At 41.4% G+C, this 21,744-nt stretch overlaps 1 protein-coding gene across 6 annotated transcripts in view; it reads right to left on the bottom strand.

Moving 5' to 3' along the window:
* Positions 1-21,744, bottom strand: part of STARD13 (StAR related lipid transfer domain containing 13) — a 369,156-nt gene that overhangs the window by 32,463 nt on the left and 314,949 nt on the right. For all 6 annotated transcript variants that reach the window (XM_055542381.1, XM_055542378.1, XM_055542380.1 and 3 more), the window contains one exon: positions 3,841-3,904. In XM_055542381.1, coding sequence (XP_055398356.1) covers positions 3,841-3,904 — 64 coding nt within the window. The remainder of the gene's footprint in view (positions 1-3,840; positions 3,905-21,744) is intronic.

Raw genomic sequence — 21,744 nt, 5'->3', positions numbered from 1 at the left:
GTGTGTACGCATCTCTCTCTTTCCTCATTTAACAGAGATCCTTATTGGAGTCTTCAGTCTCTGACTTTAACTTTGAATAGAACCCACATCACATTAACACTGACTGTAATGAGGCGATTTCAGTGTTGTCATAAAGCAAGTGTGAATTCTGTAGGACATAATGAAGGAACAGTTTTCTGAGAAAGAGTAGCTTTGCATGTGCCTTGGCGTTTTTAATTTAGAGGAAACTTCAAACTTCTTTTGGCTTTTTCTAAAAAAGTGAGAAGTCATAGCTGAAATTAATATATGCTTCAGAGACAAATGCCAAAAACAGACACCGCAGAGGGAAGGATTTTGTCTTTTTTAAACAAAATCTGACCATCTCTTTACACTGGAAACAGGAGCCCATACGAGCCCACGGATGTAAGAGGTGGGTACTCCACAAGTACATGGAAATTTAGATGTGTATCTTCCATTAAAGTTGACTGGAGCTGGATGGCTGAGCCCTCCTGTTCAGAAGCACGGCCTGCCGCTTGCCGCATTGCAAGGGGAGGAGCCTGAGGCCAGTGGTGGGCAATGGCTGGGTCCTCAGGCTTTCAGAAATGCAGGGGTTTAGTAAGTCTTTCAGTGAGATGCATGGCCAAGATTGAGGACACTCTACCTGCTTCTCATGGGGAAAGTAATCTTGAATCTTTAGAGGACTGCTTTTCTCTTCTGCAAAGTGGTAAGGTGCGATTTCAGTTGTCCTGGTGCTTTACGAGTGAGTAGTATTTGATGTACAAGGAAAGTGCATGCCTAACTATGAATGAGGCTTCACCATTGTCATCTATTTCTGGATTTTGTTTGTTTTTTTTTACCCCTGTCTTGGGTCAACCCACCAAACTCTTCAGAATTAAACAAAATCAGGTGAGAACCAAATTCAAAGCAGAGCAATGAAATTCATGACTCTTTTACCACGAGAGATCCAAAGGTAAATTTCCACGAAGACATTACATAAATTGTGGACTTGAGTACAAAAAGCAAGAAATATCCCTCTTCTAAAACAACAATAAAAATACCTAATTGTATATATTGCTGAGGAAGCCCTTCCGGGTCTCAGGCCGACGACCAGAAGCTCATGACAATACATTTCTGAATCTCTCTCAAGGGCCAGGAGGGGCAGAACAGCTGGGTTCAGATCCTGCCTGTGCCGTTTCTGAGTGGCTCTGGGCTTCCCTGTCCTTCGATCTCTGCATCTGTGACGTGGGGTTAATGACGAGCAGTGGTACCTGGCGTGGAACGGGCACTGTGGGCACCTGCTCATCACACCACAGAGTGCTAAGAAGCACACACAGCCTTCCTGAGGCCCTGGAGGGAGAAGCATGACCATGTTCCCGGGTGGTGAAGCCATTTGGGGATGACATTCTGGGGAATTAAATATGTCTGGGCCTCTGCAGATTAAAGGTGAGCATTATATTTCTGTTTCTTGGATTGATTAAAATAGGGACAAACCCAGAGGGAATGCTACTGTCTTTTTTTTTTCCTGCCAAACTAATTCCACAGTTGGTTGAAGCTCTTGTGGTGTTTGGTTCTCAAGTTTCACTTTCTACCTCTGATCATTTAGCCTAGTCCTAGTATGTATTTAGTTTGTTTTTTGCAGTAAAATAAAGGATTGGCTGAAGCTCCAATACTCTGGCCACCTGATACAAGAGCCAACTCATTGGAAAAGACCCTGATGCTGGGAAAGACTGAAGGCAAAAGGAGAAGGGTGTGGAAGAGGTTGAGTTGATTGGATGGTATCACTGACTCAATGGACGTGAGTTTGAGCAAACTCTGGGAGATAGTGAAGGACACAGAAGCCTGGTGTGCTGCAGTCCATGGTGCTATGGAGAGTTGGACACAACTGAGAGATTGAACAATGACAAAGGGCTGGTCTGTGACTTGTGTAAGGAGCAGATCATAGGGACATGTGCCACCACCAGGGTCTCCTATGTAGCTGCTTAGACCACAGCCCCCAATATGCATCATGGCTAAGATTCACGAGTGGGTGGAGATCACTCACTGGATTTATTTATTTCAAAATTCAGGCCACGAGTCCCTATGTTACAATGTGGAAAGCCCTGTTTTATTCAAGTGCCTGCATCCGTGGGGCCCACAGCTAAGTAGGGGCTGTAAGGGTATATGCCACCATAGCCAACGTAAGTCATAAATTAAGAATGTCAGAATGCCAAAGAGACCAATTTACAGAGGAGCTTCTGTGAAGGTAACATGGCCTAATGCATGTTATTCAAGCCTGTCCCACATGTGGGTTTTGCAATGCTGGTGATAAGGGAAGAATTCAATCACACCACTTGGTTGAAAACAAATCGTGTCGTTAGTCTTTGGCATTTGTGTTTGTGATACATAGCAGCTAAGGATCTGCACTGGCAGCTGGACAGACCAGCCACACAGGCGTGGCTGCGCTTGGTTTAATAAGAACCATGTGTTACAACCAAAACAACATTTGACCTTCCTGCTTCAAACAGTGTGTGTACTTCTCAAGGGCTCTATTCAGCCAGACAGCTGTTGGGACGTTTATTCCCACATTTTTCATTTTTCTTTGACCCGGACAAATTGCCCATGTTTTAATATATTCTCTGGATATTGTTTTTCACCATTTTACCTCCTTAGCTTGAATCTTTGGTTCCTAGTTCAAACCCCAAATTGTTTTGAAGGTGAGGTCAACCAAAATTCATTTGCGCTTTTTTTGGGTGCTATTTTAGAGCAGAAATTCAGGCTAAAGTTATTTTTAAAGATTTGGTTACTCGGGAGTGACTTAAAATCCATGGGCTGTAATGACTTCTCTGTGTAGACCAGAATAAAGAACACTTTCTTACAACTCAGGGATGTTTTCTCTGCTTCTTCAAAATATAGTGCGGCTTGACTTGTTACATACTGAAGATGTGAAATGAAAAAAGTAGCTAACGATTTTAATTCTGAGTTTCCTAAAAGGATCAATTCAGTGAGAAAGAGAGGTCTTTCAGCACAGTGGTTATGGGCCTCAGTTTTAGAGTCAGACACACCTGAAGTTGAAACCCTGCTCCTCCACCAGCTAATAGATCACAGGCAAGGGACTTAGCGAATTCAGGTTTTATTTTCCTTCTCTAGAAAACAGAGACCCTCTGCCACAATGCATGAAATGCCATAACATAGCTTGTGGAAAACAGTTAAGTCCTCAATAAAGTATAGGTTTGTTTCAGAACTGAAATCGCCAGCCTTACTCCTATAGAGGGAAAAATGCCTGCAAAGTCCTATAAGAGAGAGGAAGTGTAGTGACTCGGGAAACTGAAGGACTAGTGACTAGAGAAAAGGGCAAGGGGTGAGAATGGAGAGATGGGGTGAGCTCTGAATCCTGTTGTTACTCTCTCCCTCCACCTGCTCAACCACGATGACATGAACCAGCCTGACAATGATCACATCCTGAACTGCACTTGAAATAAAATGCCATAGGAAAGAATGAAGCAGAAGACACCGGGCATGGCCCACCCCATAGATTCTGTTCTGCATTCTCTTAATCTACAAATCACTGGAGAACTTGAGTCTAATATGGAGTGGATATTTACAGCTAAACAAACTTCTGAAAGATTATCACAAACAAGGCATTTTACGTTTGTATGCAAACCCTCTGATCAAAACTAAAGCAGAGTGAAACAGATGTTAGCCTAGGTTCCTATCGGGCTTATTCATGATGCTTATGATAAGACGAGATATTTGGAGAATAAACACATAGACGGTCAGTCATTTCAGAATTTTGGTTAGGTTTGTGTTGTTTTTAATTTGTGAATGCAGCTTGTCCTGCTGGTACAGCCATGGTCTTAGTAAGGTATAGTAAGTTGCACCTACCTTTTTCCTTTGGAAGTTCACATCAAGTTTCATTGAGGCACACTTGTTCAACGTATTTAGTCGTCTAAAAGGAAAGAAAAATGTGATCATTGCTATCACTAATGAACCTAAATCTTTCCAGTTTGATGATTCTCATCAGTTGCCAGTGAAGCTGAAAGTGCAGAAACAACCAATCACATCCCAAGAAAGGACTCAACCAAGAGATGGTACATGATAAAGGGTTCCCTTTTGTTCTCCAGCCTCCAGACCTGAGAGGACCTTCCATGAAGCTTACCAAATCCCTGCTACTTCCCTTTCCATCATCCTTGGAACCCATGGGAAGTAATTTTAAGCCATATTTTCACCAGCCCCTCATTTCATCTGCCACTTTGACCTTCTCTCCAGTCTATCCTGCTAATCCCCAAATTTGGATCAACTCAACCGTCTCTCTTCTCTCGCTCTTGTGTATAAATGGGAAAAGAACTCACATTATAGTGCTGAATTATATATGCTATGAACTGAATTGTGTCCTCTCCAAACTCACAGTTTGAAGCCCTAAACCCCAATGTGATTGTATTTGGAATACAAAATGATTAAGGTTAAATGAAGTCATAAGGTAGAGCCTTAATCCAATAGAATTAATGTCTTTAAAGGAAGAGACTGATTCAATGGACATGAACTTGGGCAAACTCCGGGAGATGGTGAGGGACAGGGAAGCCTGGCATGCTTCAGTCCATGGGGTTGCAAAAAGTCAGACACATCTTGGTGACTGAACAAAGGATGAGACACCAGAGCACTCCCTCCCTCTCTCTCAATCAGCCATGGGAGGACACGGCTGTCTGCAAGCTAGGAAGAGAGTCCTCACCAGAAACCAAACCTCACTGGCACCTTGATCTTGGACTTCCCAGCCTCCAGAACTGTGAGAAAATAAACTTCTGTTGTTTAAGGCACCCAGTCTGTGGTATTTTGTTTTAGCAGTCTGTGATGACTAGTACATAGCAATACTTACATTTTGAAATTCTCCCTCAGCTGGGCTCCTCAAATTGCTACCCAGCATTTATTTCATTTTTTTTCTCTCCATAGGCATTCATTCTTGGATCATGAAAAATACCACAATTCCTCAACAGACCATTGCCAGTGAGAAAATACAGCTTAAGTCATTAATTATTTTAACAGTTCTTTCCTTCATCATAAGAAATGTTCATATTCTTTTTTAAAAATATTTTTCTTTATTTATTTGACTGTATGGCATGCAAACTCTGAGTCGTAGCATGAGGGATCTAGTTCCCTGACTAGGGATTGAACCCAGGTTCCCAGCATTGGGAGCATGGAGTCTTAGCTACTGTACCACCAGGGAAGCCCAAGATGTTCATATTCTTTTTCAAAGCTAACCCTTTATCATGTGTTTGACTGTAACATCCACCACATCATGTGGGTTCTTTTTACTCAGCATAGGAATAAAGAGATATCAGCTCTTAAAATAAACTAGATTCTGATGATGGTTATCTTCTTTCTCTAGCCTGGATGCCCTACCTGAGCTCCAGAGCTACATTTTCAGCTACTCACTAGTCTCATTCATCTGTGGGGTCCTCCTGGCCCTTCCAACTCACCTATGAAAACTGAACTCACTGTATTCTCTTCAAAACTTGATTTTCCTGTTTAAAGTCTTAACAGCATTACCAGTAAGTCAAGTCATCCAAGCTAGAAAACAGTCATCTACCTGTTAATTAGAGCTCCATGATGGCTTTAAATTTTGCCTCTTCTGGGTCATACTCGGTCTCTTCTCATCTTTTACTTACAGTCAGGAGACAGACAGCCTGTTAAATTGGTTTCACTAATGCTTCACATTGAAACTAGTTCTTTTTGTCAGCTTCTTATCGTGATATTTACTTAAAATATTTAATAACTATCCTCGTTTTCAGCCATCTCCAGTTTCCCCACTTTTTAGACATTCATTAGTATCAACTATGACAGGCAGTTATGGACTAGAAGCTGATCACCTAGTCTGAAGCTATCTTCTGCAGGTCCTTTGCTCCTGTACCTGATAGCCAGTTCCAAATGTGTTAAGGCCTCTACCTAAGAACTAAAAGTGTTATCTGAGGTGCATTATGTACAGTTATCTGTGAACAACATAGGTTTGAACAGTGTGGGTTCACTCAAACACACATTTTTTTCAATAAATATACTGGAGGGACTTTCCTGGTGGTCCAGAGTCTAAGACTCCATGCTCCCAATGCAGGGGGCCAGGGTTCGATCCCTGGTCAGGGAACGAGATCCCACATGTCACAACTAAAGATCCTGCATGCTGCAACTAATATCTGGTGGAGCCAAATGAATAAACAAATAAGAAAATTTTTTTGAGACTTGAAATATTTTGAAAAAAGCTTGCAGACGAACCAACACAATACTGAAGTAGAACAATGTTGGAGAATTGACACTACCCAACTTTTAGACTCACCATAAAGCTATAGTAATCAAGACAGTATGATAGTGGTGAAAGAAGAGACAAATCATCAGTGGAATAGGATAAAGAGCCCAGAAATAGACCCACACAAATATAGCTAACTAATCTTTGACAAAGGAGTAAAGGCAACACAATGGAGAAGAGATAGGTTTTCATCAAACAACGTTGAAAAAACTATATCCACATGCAAAAAAAAGTCAGTCTAGACACAGATCTTATATGCATCACATAAATTAACTCAAAATGGATCACAGATCTAAATGTAACCACAAAACTGTAACACAACCAGAAGATAACATAGGAGAATATCTAAATGACCTTAGGTTTAGTGATGACTTTCTAGATACAACATCAAAGGCATAATCTATGAAATAAATACTTGACAAATTGGATTTCATTAAATTAAAAACTTCTGCTCTGTGAAACACACTGTCCAATGTATGAAAGGATATGACATAGGCATGGAGAAAGTATTCATAAAAATCACATCTGATAAAGGACTGTTATCTAAAAAACACAAAAAACAACTCTTAAAATCAAAATAATAAAACAATCCAATTAAAAAAAACAGACAAAAATCAGGATACCTCACCAAAACAAGATACACTGGTCGCAAATAAGCATATGAAAAATGCTCCACATCATATATTATTACAAACTTGCAAATTAAAACAACCGTGAGATACCATAACATACGTATTAGAACGACAACATTCTAAAACATTGGCATTACCAAATGCAGGCCAGGATGAGGAACGACAGAAACTCTCATTCATTACTGGTGGGAGTGCAAAATGGTACAGCCCCTTTGGAAGACAGTTTCTTATAAAACTAAACATCTTCTTACTATACATTCCAGTAGTTGCACTCCTAGCTATTTACTCAAAGAGTTGAAAACTTATTGCATGCAAAAACTTGCACAGGAATTATTTTTTAATCCATAAAGATAAATATTGTATTTCTAAAGGACATATATACTTAAAATATAAAACAACGTGACCAAACTTTTGCAGCCGACATGTCCACAATAGCAATGGGTGTGAGGTGCTACTGCACAGGGATGTTTATAGCAGCTTTATTCATAATTGCCAAGACTTGGAAGTGACCAAGAGGTTCTTCAGTAGGTAAACGGATAAACTGTGGTACATCCAGACAATGGAATATTATTCAGTGCTAAAGAAATGAGCCATCAACCCATAAAGAGACAGGGAGGAACCTTAAATGCATATTACTAAATGGAAGAAGCCAATCTGAAAGGCTACATGCTATATGATTCCAACTAGATGGGATTCTGAAAGAGGCAAAACAGTAAAAAGATCAGTCAGTATAGGGACAGTAAAAAGATCAGTGGTTACTACTGGTTAGGAGGGAGAGAGGAATCCCAGGATGGACAGCAAGGGTAGAGGACTGTTAGAGCAGTGAAATATTGTGTATGATACTATAATGGTGGATACATGACACTATACATTTGTCAAAACCCATAAAATGTATAAGACTGGGAGTGAAGCCTAATGCAAACTATAGACTTTGGGTGACAATGATGTGTCAATGCAGGTTCACAGCTGTGAGGTGTCACTTGGGTAGGGGATGTTAATGGTGGTAGAGGCTGTGTATATGTGGGTACAGGTGGCAGATGAGAACTCCCCATACTTTGTGCTTAATTTTGCTGTGTATCTAAAACTGCTCTAAAAATAAAACCTATTATTTAAAAATGTAATCTTTGTTTTATTCATTTAAAAGTCATTTTATTTCTTGGAGTTTGAAATTACTGATGTAAAGCGATCTGCATTTCTTTTGCTCTGAATCTACTTTCTTATTAGTACTCAATTCTATCTACAAAATTGTCATGATTAAAGACATCTTAGAAATTCTGGATACAATTTCAAATATCATATGCACAACTATTCAGTTCTTCCTCTCATGACGGATACGTTTTTTCCAATCATCATGCCATATACTTTAAATATCTTATAGTTTTATTTGTCAGTTATACCTCAATAAAGCTGAAAAAACCCAACTGACTTTTTAAGCTGGGAACAAAAGACAAAGAGGGAAAACACTTTTTATGGTGATCTGAGACTAGGCAGACATTCTCAGCATGGTGTAGCATCAGTCTGTATTTATCTTCTATAATGTAAACAATGGCTAGACTCTCCAAGAATACAAAATGGATAAAACATACACCCTGGTGAGATGGAGATGCCTCTTTAAGGAGTGGCTGCTTCAGGTAAAAGAACATGTCATATAGCAGAAGGATTCACAGCCCTTTAAAACCACCATGAATTCTGCTATGACTATAGCCAGGCTGCATTTAGGACAAATATTAGCATCAGTATTTGTTTCCCTCAGACTTAATGATGGGGCTTCCTAGGTGACTCAGGCGGATTCTTAATTGAGAATTCTTAATTGAGAGTCCGCCTGCCAATGCAGGAGACGCGGGTTCCATCCCTGGGTCAGGAAGATCCCCTGGAGGAAGAAATGGCTACCCGCTCCTGTAATCTTGCCTGGGAACTCCCATGGACAGAGGAGCCTGGAAGGCTATAGTCCCTGAGGTCGCAAAGAACTGGACAGACTGAGCAACTAAACAACAAACAACAAAAACCACTTAATGATAAGTAACATAAAACCTTTCAGAAAACTTGAGTTGGTCTGTCACTGGTGGCCTGGAAAACTATCCCTGCATGAACAGGAATTATAAAATGTGTTTTCTTTGCTGCATGAACAGTGTGTCTTCCACTGGATTAGAGCCTCTTTTGAGAGGAACCATAATTTATTCTTCTAATCCACCTAAAACCTAGCAGAAATTTTATACATGATAGTCTCTGTAGGTTTTTCTTTTAAACTGAACACACTTTGTTTACATTGGTCCAATCAGCGACTGGTTTTAGTCACAATAGACCTTGTATAGTCAGAAGAGCAGAACTATTCCCCACTGAATATGACAGGCTGAGAGCTGCACCTCATTTGCATCTCTAATGCCCAGCACAGGCTCTGGTTCAGAGAGAATCCACTGGGTAAATGTTTGCTAAGGAAATACTAGAACCTGGTAGGCTCTGGGGACCGACTGGCCTGACCTCTTTTATTTTCAAACGAGGAGACTAAGGCTCCGAGAGAAAACACTTGCTCAGGGGAACCATGCATCAGCTAGACAGCTAGAGTTTGCCCTGTCCAGAGATTTCTCTACTCCAGGCTCCTCAAGGAGGATCCAGGAGGCCTGGGAGATGACAGCCTATGTCCTGGACCTTGCACAGGCTGGTCAATAAATGATAGTTTCCTTCCCCTCACTACATTTTCCATGGAAAGAGGAAACCCATGACGCATACTGAAGCTGTGCAGTTTGTGCTTTGGGCAAACTGGATTTACGTGTTGACATAAGCAAAGCAGTTTGACCCTTTCAGACGGACCGCCCACAATGTCCATGGCTACCAGAACCTGTTAATTTCTACTGTTGTCTTCAGAAGGCTTTAGAAGCGTTCATACATTAGTAAAGGAGAAACAGTCAGAAGTCTCATTTTAAAAGTGAAACTTGAAATTCTGGAGGGAAAGTCAACAGGAAGAGAAGAAGCTGAGATACAACCATCTGACAGTGGGCACCATGTTCCAGGAACAAGTCGAGGGGCTGAGAATGCAGAGGTGAACCAGATGTGGTCCCTGCCCGTGGGGATCTCACAGTCCTGAGTGGGATATAAATATGATGAACAAAAGGAAAAGCAATCAACTCTCAGGACACAGAAAGACAAAGCCTCCCAGAGGAGGCAGTATTTGAGCAAGGCGATGAAGGACGGAGAGAAATTTGCTGCCCAGATGAAAAGGACTACAGGCAAAGCCAGCAGTCATTAACTGGAGCTCTCTAGTCTTGGAACTGCAAGGATGTGAACAGGAATCACTGGTGGGATGGGCAGGGGTCAGATCATGAAGAACCAAAATGAAGATGTTAGAGCAATCTGCAGCAAAGGGGAGCTACTGAAGGAGTTAGGAGAGTAATGTAATGCCACTGCATGCCGGAGACAAAACTGGGGGCAGGATGGAGATGGAACTGAAGAAGAATGGGTGGAAGAGAGTTAACAGTTTAGGTGAGAGATGGCTAAGAGGAGCAGAGGGGAGTGGGAACAGATGAGGACTTGGCCACTGACATAGAAGCATAGGGGCCGGGGAGAAATAGAGGGTGACTCCTGGGTTTCAGGCTTTTGTCAATGTTCCTGTGTCAATTAACAGAGAAAACCATGGAGTAGGGAGGGGCCAGGAACTGGGATTCAGGGAAGAGACATGAGGTCATGTTGGGATGCCTTGTGACATCCAGACCCACTTCGGAATGATCAGCAAGTAGAGGATATACACAGAGGATACATAATCATTAAACCAATCTTCCAGGGAGAATTCAGTGCCCTGGAAACTGCCATGCTCAAGGCCTGGGTGGAGCAGGATGAGCTGGGCTGGGGGAAGGTGTAGTCAGAGACATGGGAGGTCAATGGAATCAGCTCAAAGTGGTCCTGGAAGCCACAGAAGGAGCATTACACAGAGAAGGGAGCAGTTGGTTCATTGTATCAAATATTTAAGAGTAAGTGATACAAAACATAAAATATGCCTCTTGGGTTAGCAGTCATCGCAGGCAGCAGCTTCAGAGAAGCCTGAGTAGAGGGCTGAGCTGTGAGTGAGTGCCATGAAGAAGTGTAGCTCTGGAGGAGAGAGATTTAGGGCATTGAGGAGAAAATGAATAATTGATTGCCACGCAGTATCCTCTCACAGGTAGAAGCGTTAAAATAATTCGTGAACTGACAGGTTATTTTCTTCCAGGTTCCAATGTAATTTAACAAACATGTATTGAATTCCTGCCCAGCACATGGTCGCAGAGCACCGGGAGCCCATGATGTACTGAACGAGATGTGGCTCCTAGCAGTGAGCACTGTGGAGCCAGCTAAACCCACGTGACAGTGGGGCCAGCGCGCAGCAAGCTGTGCCTGGGCTGCCCTGGCTGACAAGACACCCGGGAGGGGAAGGAGGGAAGGGCAGGCAAGGTGCCTGCTGGGGGCGTGGGGACCAGAGGGAGATGGGGAGGGTGGTCGGGGCCCCGTCTGAGCGGTGTCCCACTCAGTCACTGTGATAGAGCCTGGGAGACACAGAGAGGCCCTCTGCACTTGGCACATATACGGGAGCAGTGGCGCCCTTTCCTTCTCCTCATAGATGCATATTTTACCTTTAAACCACCAGACTCTAGCTCATGAGGTCTTCCATGCTGACTTAATGGTCAGTTTCCTGGGCTATTTTTCTAATATTCCTGCCAAAAGCTCAAGAGGAATAACAGGCAGGGGTGCGGGTTCATCTCTGACATGCCATTCTGATTAAAGCTGAAGCCTGAACTTCTCACCCTCCTCGCCAGGGTCAGAGGTGAAAGGTCTCCAGCCCCGTCTGCTGAGGAGTGCCCTGGGTGTGGCCCTCAGAGACTGTCGAGAACAAGTCACCTGGTCCAGGGCTCAGAGGTCAGTGCCCCTGGGAGCAGCGGCTCCTCCTTGCGGGGCCTGGGAAAGGTCCCCTGTCTGTCTGGGGGTTCACAGAACAGACTCTGCAGAGCAGGGTGGAGACCTCTGCCACACACACGTGTCTGGTGTGTTCTCGGCCAGGGCAAGGCTTTTCAAATACCACAGGCCATCCAGCGGGACGGCTTTCTGGTGTCTGAGGGGAAAGAAAGGTGTCACCGGAAGTTGCAAGGGGCTGTCATCAGGCCACAACTGAGCCAGGGGAGGCCACGCTCCCCCCTTGCTGAGCTGTTCACTCTGGCTGTTCTTCTAGCAAGTGGTCCTGGGGCAGCAGAAATGCTGGCTCCTCTTCCAGCGCATAACCCCACAAACTGGCCCTGGATATCAGTGGAGGTGTGGGAGAGGGATGGTAAAGCATGGACTGATCTTGCTATGTGATGTCGTTCAAGGGGGAGAGGATGTACAGGTGGCACTGTATGAGTTGCATAATATATATTTTTAATTGACTTACAGTTGACAGACAACATGAGGTAAGTTTAAGGTGTATGACATAATGATTTGATACTTGAAATGATGATCAAAATAAGTTTAATGTCCATCATCACACATAGTTACTATCTTTTTTTTCCTGTGATGAGAATTCTTAAGACCTACTCTTTCAGCAACTTTCAAATATGCAATACAGTATTGTTAACTATAGTCACCATGCTGTACATTACATCCCCAGAAAATAATCTGAAATCAGTAATAGCCTCTAATGATGAGAGTTTTGGGGAAGAGTGCAAGTTCCCTCCGCAAACTGATCGAGGACATCAGCCACGGTGGCCCACAGGTAAAGAGCTAAAAACAAAAGAATAGGGGCCTCATAGGTGGCGCTTGTGGTAAAGAATCCACCTGCCAATGCAGGAGACGCAAGAGACGTGAGTTCCATCCCTGGGTCGGGAAGATCCCCTGGAGGAAGAAATGGCAACTCACTCCAGTATTCTTGTCTGGAAAATTCCATGTACAGAGGAGCCTGGCGGGTGACAGTCCATGGAGTCACAAGCAGTCAGACACGACTGAGCGACTAAGCACACAAAAAGAAAAGAACAGGTTTTCTTGGACTTCTTCAGTTTGTGGATTTCAAAGTTTAAATTCACGTATGCCTGTACTAGAGAAGTACAGCTTCTTAACTTCCTTAACTTTTTAACTTTTCACAAAAATTGCATCTAATCCAGATAAAATTTCTCCAGTGAGAATTAGGCTGGGTTGAAGCAAGGGTCATACCAGAGATTTCTGAGAAAACTGAAAGAAAGGAAAACCCCAGGGGGAACTGGGTGGGAAGAAACACTCACTCCCAGGAGCCGAGGGGCGTCTCTCGGCTCCTTCCCCGCCTGCCCTATAGAAGTGGGGTCCCCCTTGGTCAGCCCCGGTCTTCTCCTCTCTTTACTGTCTCACTCTCAGGGCCTCATACCTTTCGTGCGTGGATGACATTGCATCTCTGTCTCAAGCTGAGGGCCTGTCCAGCTCCAGACCCACATGCCCGGCTGCACACTCGACGCCTTCACTGGCACCTCCAGGCACCTCAGCTCACCACCACCCCCCCACCCCGAACTGGACTCCTCTCGCCTCTCTCCTCGGCTGTTTCCTGACTCAAGAAAAGGCATCACCACCACACAGCTGCTCAAACCTGGAGGAATCTGGTGCCCCTGAACTCCGAACAACAACAGCAGTAACAATAATACCTGTTATTCACAGGTTCTGGTAAGAATAAAATGAAGTCAATGTCAAGAACTTAGTATGCTAGTCAGCACATAGTAAACACTCCAAAATGATAGCCATGGTCATCAACTTTTTATGTGCCAAAGCAAGTCATTTAAAAAAAATATTGCTAATGTTTTTTACATAATGCAATACAAATAGCTAAACACACATATATATATAGAGAGATAAACTCCTCCTTTAGCCTGCTGTTCTACTTTGTAGCTTCTTGGGTATTCTTCCTAAAGTTATTTTGCGTAGGTGGTTGGAAAAGTTTATATAAGAGACCATTAAAAAAATGTAAAGATCAATTTTTAATATAAATTTATACACGTATATATGAAATCCCTACCTTTGACCTTTCTATATCTGTACTTGTCTTGGCCACTCCCATTCTATATAGACTACCTTGGGGTGAGGTTTGTGATGGAAAGTGGGGGTGGGGATGAAGATGCCTTTTCTGCACATTAATTAGTCAAATAAAAGAAACAAAAGTGAAAGTTCAAAATAACCACATCAAAATTTCATGTGTTCTTGTCTGGGTAATTCCTACTGGCCTTTTAGGGTCATTTTTCCAGGAAGCTCTCCTGGTCATTTTTCTAAAACGCTCTCCCCCTTAGCTCTCCTGCACCTGTATTTATAGTGATCACACCATTTGTCCACGTGAGTCAGAGTTTACTCAGTTCTCCACCTTGGTACTATGGGCATTTGGGGACGGATAATTCCTTGTTGGGAGGCACACTGAGCCTTGTGGGAGGGAGCAGCATGTCTGGCCCCCACCCATTAGATGCCAGTAGTATCAAGACAGTTGTGACAAGCAAAAATATTCCCAGGCCTGAAGACAGGATCAAATGCTGCCCCCACCTCGGACTGAGAACCACTTCAGGTGAAAATTCTGTCTTATTTGTCTCCATAGCAAAGTAAGGCCCTCAAGACACAGCCTTGATGAAGTGACCTTAAGAAGAGATGATACAGTGCCACCACTCTCCACAGTGAATCAGTTCTGAACTCTTCACAAGAGAACAGAGTGTGCTTTAAACTCTTACTCTAATTATTATTATTTTTAAAAGTTGAGGTCCATGATGGCACAAATGCAATCAGAATTTCTAACCTTGGGACTTACAAGTTAAATTCAGAAAAATCACAAGGCAACTTAGACATCTTGGGAAGAATTACCTTTAAAGGAAGAAATTAAAAACAAAACAAAAAACACTCCAAATCGTGTTTCACAAAAAGACCTAAGCTTTCTTTGGAAAATGCCAGAAGCAGCCTGTGTGTCTTTGAATCCTAGCACTGCTATTTACGAGCCATAAATGGGCAAGTTATTTCATACCTCTGTGCCTCTGTTTCCTCATTTGTAAGATGGGAATGGATATTACAGTCTATCTTATAAGATTATTATGGGAATTTAATGAGTAAATATTTATAAAATGCTTAGAGGAGTGCTTGCCAAGCACTTTGTGGCTTATTTATTTATTTATATTTTGGCTGCTTTGGATGCTCAGACGCGAGGGCTTCTCTTGAGGAGCTCAGGCTCTAGAGCGTGTGGGCCCCATAGTTACAATGCACAGGCTTAGTTGCCCTGAGCTATGTGGGATCTTAGTTCCTCGATCTGGAGTTGAACCTATCTGTTGCATTGGAAGGAAGATTCTTAACCACTGGACTACCAAGGAGTTCTCCAGCACTTTGTATTTTGAAGAAATGAAATTACTGCTTACTGGGATTTGTATTTAACTTATAGAGTTAGAATTTCAAAGGCGGAAGTGACCGTGATTATTATGTAATCATCTATATCCTTCTCCCCATGATTTGTCTGTGGTTTCAGTTCAGGTAATTGTCACAAATTATTATGTGCCATAAATGAGCTTTCCTGGTGGCTCAGATGGTAAAGAATCTGCCTGCAATGCAAGAGACCTGAGTTCGATCCCTGAGTTGAGAAGATCTCCTGGAGAAGGGAAAGGCTACACACTCCAGTAGTCTAGGGTGGAGAATCCCCATGGACAGAGGAGCCTGGTGGGCTACAGTCCATGGGGTCACAAGGAGTTGGACACGATTGAGCGACTAAGCACAGCACAGAAACACATTATACAAAATATTGTACATTTTATATGATATTCTTAAAGAGGAAATTTAAAAGTATATTATCAATTTTCATAAAAACCACTATTATTTAAAATTATTAATGTTATTTAATTTACTCAGATCAAATGGCGTGCCTTTGTGTGTGGAGGTAAACTGTAAAAATCATTTTTGTTGGCACTCTCGGGCACAGTCTGCCTCGTCCCACATGATAACACTGCCATTAGTTGTTCTTTTAAATGCAAAGGGCGGTGACAGATGAACTGTAACCTTAGTCAATTCCATATCTTCACGAAACAGCACTGAGCAAGGTGAATGTCTTTGTTTTATACATGCTATAATGAGTATTTATTAACAGCATAAGTTAGGCAGATCTAACATTAAATTAGAAATTCAGAGATCATCTTGGGCATCAAAGCTCTATGTTATTAACAGCAGTCTGAACAAATACCCCAAACCAAAATGCTAACAGAACATGCTACTTCTAGAAAGTCTCCTTTGGGAGCTTTCGTGTGCTGCAGTTTGCCTTAAAGGTGACAAACCTAGCCAGGTATTGCGACACCTTGGCTATGCCTATATTCTGATACTGTTACAGTTTCCATTAGCTCATCCAGCTATTTTAGATTTGCAATTAGCTTTTCATTACTCACAGGGGAAATTATTTTTCAATTAAAAATTCAATCAAAAACCATCAAAACAGAATTATAATGTGGTTGCTAAGATAGCAGAGACTGCACGACTGTTCTGACTGGCAGCACCAGATATTTACAGACTCCTTCTGTGCACTGGTGCTGGCAGAGTTGCAGAAGCAATGCTGAGGGGTGATCGCCATTCTGGAGGTTCACCCCTTCATTAAGACAGCAAACCTGTCCTGTCTTCAGCAAGACCTGAAAATGAGAGCCACACACCCACATGTACTCAGTCAGGCATGAGCCCTCCCTGTCAGCAATGTCCTTACTACCATCTACAATTTTTTTATAAATCTATAAAAGGCTAACAATACTCAGCAACTCTCAAAGTGTAAATGGGGACCCAGGACATTAATTGTCTGGCAGGACATTAACTGTCTGTCCAAACATGAGAGAAACTTTCAGAAAACCAAAGGTGAATACAGTTCTTGTGGGTAACATTTACAGTAAGAGACCTTCAGACCTCTGGTCTCTGTTTATCTACCTGCCAGAAGCTACCTGCCCTCTGGCTATGGTTCCCTGTTTCCTTTCGGATTCTGCATTGGCTCAGCATTTCAAATAGGCATGAGAAATGTGGAGCCCACAAAAGTTTTAAAAATAAAACACGAGACCAGCTCCATCACTGTGTCTGCAGTGCACGAGGAAGAAAAGGAATAAAATCACAAGCCCTTACTTCTCTCTAGGCATCAATCATAACATACCATATAAGTGGGTGAGTGTCTAATTAACCACTCATCAAACTCAAAATTTTAAAAGTGCTGTCACTCCCCTCAGGCTGGAAGTCTTCCTTCTGCCTGCTTTCAGGAAATCTGTGTCTTGAAGGAATTCATAAGGAAGGCAAGGAAATTCCGTGTGTGTTCCTTTAGCCAACCTACCTCCATCTCCGCCTTCCTATTCCACTGGCGTCCTTTGATCCACCTGCTGAGACTACTCCTTTGGCCTCTGCTCTATCCACTGCTCCTATGCCCTGAGAATCTCAGCTCACACACTGCCGGCCAAACGCTTTCCTTATATCATAATAAGGATGACACAGCTGCCTAAAGAATTACTCCAATGATAACCTCCTGCCACTCTAATGCAAGCTGAGCCCTTATCAAGGGCATTGTGGTATCTGGTGTTGTTGCATCCCTGCTCAGTCCCTCAGTCGTGTCCGACTCTTTGTGACCGGATGGGACTGTAGCCCACCAGGCTCCTCTGTCCATGGGATTCTCCAGGCAAGAATACTGGAGTGGGTTGCCATTTCCTTCTCTGGGGAATCTTCCCAACTCAGGGACTGAACCCGTGTCTCCTGCATCTCCTTCATTGGCACATGGATTCTTTACCACTAGCGTCACCTGGGAAGCCCTCTACAATATAAGGCTTTCTGATTTTTCTGGCTGACAGCTATTATTATTCACAACCTTACATCTTGAAATGATTCCTGTACTGGCTAATCTATAACATGTCTGAAAGGCATGTTTTTTTTAAGTAGACTTTAATGGAAAAGTCCAGAACTTAGTCAAGGGACCTTAGATCACATGCAGCAATGAGCAGATAAGGATTTATCACCCACATGTTTGACACTTAAAGTGTGGCCCACTCAGCCACATACATCATCAAATTAACAAAACTGCACATTTAGAAGCAATGTTCACTCCTGAAATCCTGAGTTAAAAATATGTAACAGATTTGTATTCTTGGTTTATAATGTAATCTTTGATTTATATTTCACAATATAAATTTAAGAATCTATGCGTAAATTACTAGAACTAATGAGTAATTTTAGAAAGGCTGCAGAATACAAATGAACAATATATATATATATTAGCAGTGAATAATGGGAGACTGAAATGATAAAAAAAAAAACCCCAGCACCTCAAAACATGAAATTCTTAGGTACCTTCAAGTATGTATATCACCCATATGCTGAAAATGACAAGTCAGGGTTAAACAGAAAGAAATCAAAGGAGACCTAAATAAATAGGACTGTGTGTATGAATCAAAAGACTTGTCTGTTAAGATATCAATTATCCCCAAATTGATCTGTAGAGTCAACACAGTCCAAATCAATACTCCAGAGGATTTTAAAAACAGATATCCATGAATGGTTCTAGAACAGACAAAATAATCCTGGCAAACAAGTTGGAGGACTTATACTACTGATTCCAAGACATACACAAAGCTAAGTAATCAAGTGCCATAGTGATAAAAGAATAGACACGTGGATAAATGGAACAGGATAGAAAGTCTAGAAACATACCCATGCATATATGGTCAATTGATTTACAATATAAGTGGAAAGGCAATTCAATGAGGAAAGTATAGGCTTTTCAACATGGCAGTCAACCAATGGGATACTGATAAGCAAAAATATGAATCTTGATCCATACTTTGTACCTTATAAAAAATTAATGGATCATCACCTTACACATAAAACACAAAACTGAAATTTCTGGAAGAAAAACAAAGGAGAAAATAGTAACCTTATGTTAGGTAATATTTTTTATGAGTGACATTAAAACCATGAAAAAAATGAATAAATTGGACTCCAGTAAAACTTAAAACTTCTTCGAAAGACATTGTTAAGAGATTGAAAAAACAAGCTACATGCTGGCAGGACATTTCAAAACTCAGTAAAAAAACAAACAACCAAATTTTTAAAATGGGCAAAAGACTTGAACAGACAAAAGAAGATGTATCTTACAAAAGAAGATATATGAATGGCAAAGAAGCACAAGAAAAGACATTCAGCATCATTACTCATTAAGAACATGCAAGTTTAAATCATGACAAGGAAACACTAGACACTTATTAGAATGCTTAAAAACAGAGCTAAACAAAGCCAAACAATACTGAGTACCAACAAAGATGTGGAGCAACAGAAACTCTCATACATCAGTGGTGGTAATACAAAATGGTATGGTCACTTTGGAAATGTTTGGTGGGTTTCTTATGAAGTTAAAATATACTTATCAAATATATCCCAAAGCCCCATTCCTAAGAAATTACTCAAAATAAATGAAAACTTATGTTTATACAAAAACTTGAATACGAATGTTTATAAGGGCTATATAATCACCAAGAAAGAAAGAAAGTGGAGCTGCTCATTCGTATCCGACTCTTGTGTAGCCCACCAGGCTCCTCTGTTCATGGGATTTTCGAGGCAAGGCTACTGGAGTGGGCTGCCATTTCCTTTTCCAGGGGATCTTCCCAACCCAGGGACTGAACCCAGGTCTCCTGCATTGCAGACAGGCGCTTTACCATCTGAGCCACCAGGGAAGCCCATATAATCACTCAAAGTGGTGACAATTCAAATATTCATTTGGTGAATGGACAAACTGGAGTAGTATATCCACACAGTGGAAGACTATGACTGACACACACAGCACAGATGAATCTTAGGTGTATTAAGTAAATGAAGCCAGACTCAAAAGCCTACATACTGTTTGATTTCACTTACATAGCATTCTGGAAAAGGCAAAACACTAGGCACAAAAACCAGATTAGTGGTTGCCAGGAGTTGGAAGCAGGGGTAGAAGTTGATGACAAAGGTGAACCAGGGAGTGTTTTAGGTGATAAAGCTGTTTTATATCTTGGTTGTGGTGGTGACTACATGATTGTAGGCATTTGTCAAAACTCAAACAACTGAAAATAGTGAATTTTACTTTAGATATATACAGAACACCTTGACTCAAAGAAGATATAGATTTAAAAATTCAATTGAGATGATTTTAAATTGAATTTAAAAATTTAATTGCACAGATTTCATTTATATGTGGAACCTAAAAAACAAAATAAATAAATACATCTAAATAGAAACAGAGTCAAAGATACAGAAAGCAAACAGGTTGCCAGATGGGAGGGGTGGAAGGAGGAGAGAAATAGGTGAGGGAGATAAAGGGGTACAAATCTTCATTTACAAAATAAATGAGTCACAGGTATAAAATGTACAGCGTGGGGAACACAGTTAATAATTATGTAATATCTTTGTATAGTGATAGATGACAACCAAACTTACTATGGCGATCATTTTGAAGTGTATAGAAATATAGAATACTAGGAACTAACAGTGTTGTAGGGCTAATATTTCAAAGACAAACAAACAAACTTACAGAAAAAAAAAAAATCAGATTTGTGGCAACCTGAGGTGGGAGGAAGGGGCAACTAAATCAAAGTGGTCAAAAGGTACAGACTTCCAGTTATAAGATAAATCAGTCGTAGAGATCTAAAGTACAAAATGATAAAGATAATATACACTGCTGTGTGTTTTGTATCTGAAAGTTAAGGAAGTAATTCCTAAGAGTTTTCACCACAAGGAAAAAAATGTTTTTTTTTTCTACTTCTTTAATTTTATATCTATATGAGATGATAAATGTTCACTAAATCAATTATAAACATTTCATCATGTATGTAAGTCTAATCATGCTGTACACCTTAAACATAAACAGTGCTGTATGTCAATTATATCTCAGTGAAACCGGGGGAAAAACAACAAAAGGCATAATTTGACAATCAAGTAAATATCTATAAGTATGCAGGAAAATGCGATTGCGAAAAAGATAATTAATGCAATACCATTAACAATAAGAAATATTTCTTTTAAAAGTGCCAAGTGGCTTCTCTGGTGGTCCAGTTGTTAAGAATCCACCTTGCAATGTAAGGGACACGGGTTTGATCCCTGATCTGGGAAGATCCCACACGCCATGGGGCAATTAAGCCCATGCACCACAACTACCGAGCCTGTGCTCTAGAGCCCGCAACCCACAACTACTGAGCCCGTAGGCTGGAACTACTGAAGCCCGAGCACCTGGAGCCTGTGTTCCTCAACAAGAGAAGCCACCGCAATGAGAAACCTGCGCACCGCAACGAAGAGCAGCCCTCCTTCGCTGCAGTTAGAGAGAAGCCCACGCAGCAATGGAGACCTAGCACAGCCAATAAATAAATAAATCTTTTTTTTTTTTTAATGTCAACTGATTAGTAAAAATACTCTTGGTTAAAACTAAGAGGGAAAACTCAGGATGAGGTGCTGGTGGAATAGTTCTGAGGTGAATGAAGGCTTGGGGTGTACATCAGACATCCTGAGGAGAAAACACTGCTTTTCCAATTCATTGCCTTTAAAGAATTACAACAAAACTATCCAATCCTCTTATAAATGCTCACAAATGGCATTTTGTGCTTGTTTGTTTTTGAGTTCAAATAGCCCATCCCTGCAATTTGTGATTTGAAGAGTTAGTTCTCTTCTCTTCACCCACATAAGCAAACCCACAGCAATGCTTTCCTTGAACATTCAGAGACCATTTCCTAACACGACTCTATTTTCTCTTCATATAGCAACCCTAGAGAAAGCAGCTATGAACACAGAAATATAAATATGTGTCTAAAGAATCAGCAAGCCTATGATTATTTCACAATATTCTAACACACATTTGTCTCTCCTATCTTGACAAAAGTTTCCTCATCACTACTTGCTTCTTAAACTGCTATCTTTTGTATGTCAAAT

This window comes from Bubalus kerabau, chromosome 12 (genome assembly GCF_029407905.1).
Source record: "Bubalus kerabau isolate K-KA32 ecotype Philippines breed swamp buffalo chromosome 12, PCC_UOA_SB_1v2, whole genome shotgun sequence".
Classification (NCBI taxonomy): Eukaryota; Metazoa; Chordata; class Mammalia; order Artiodactyla; family Bovidae; genus Bubalus; species Bubalus kerabau.
Note: the sequence above shows the minus strand (reverse complement) of the source record. Positions and strands in the feature narration are given on the sequence as shown.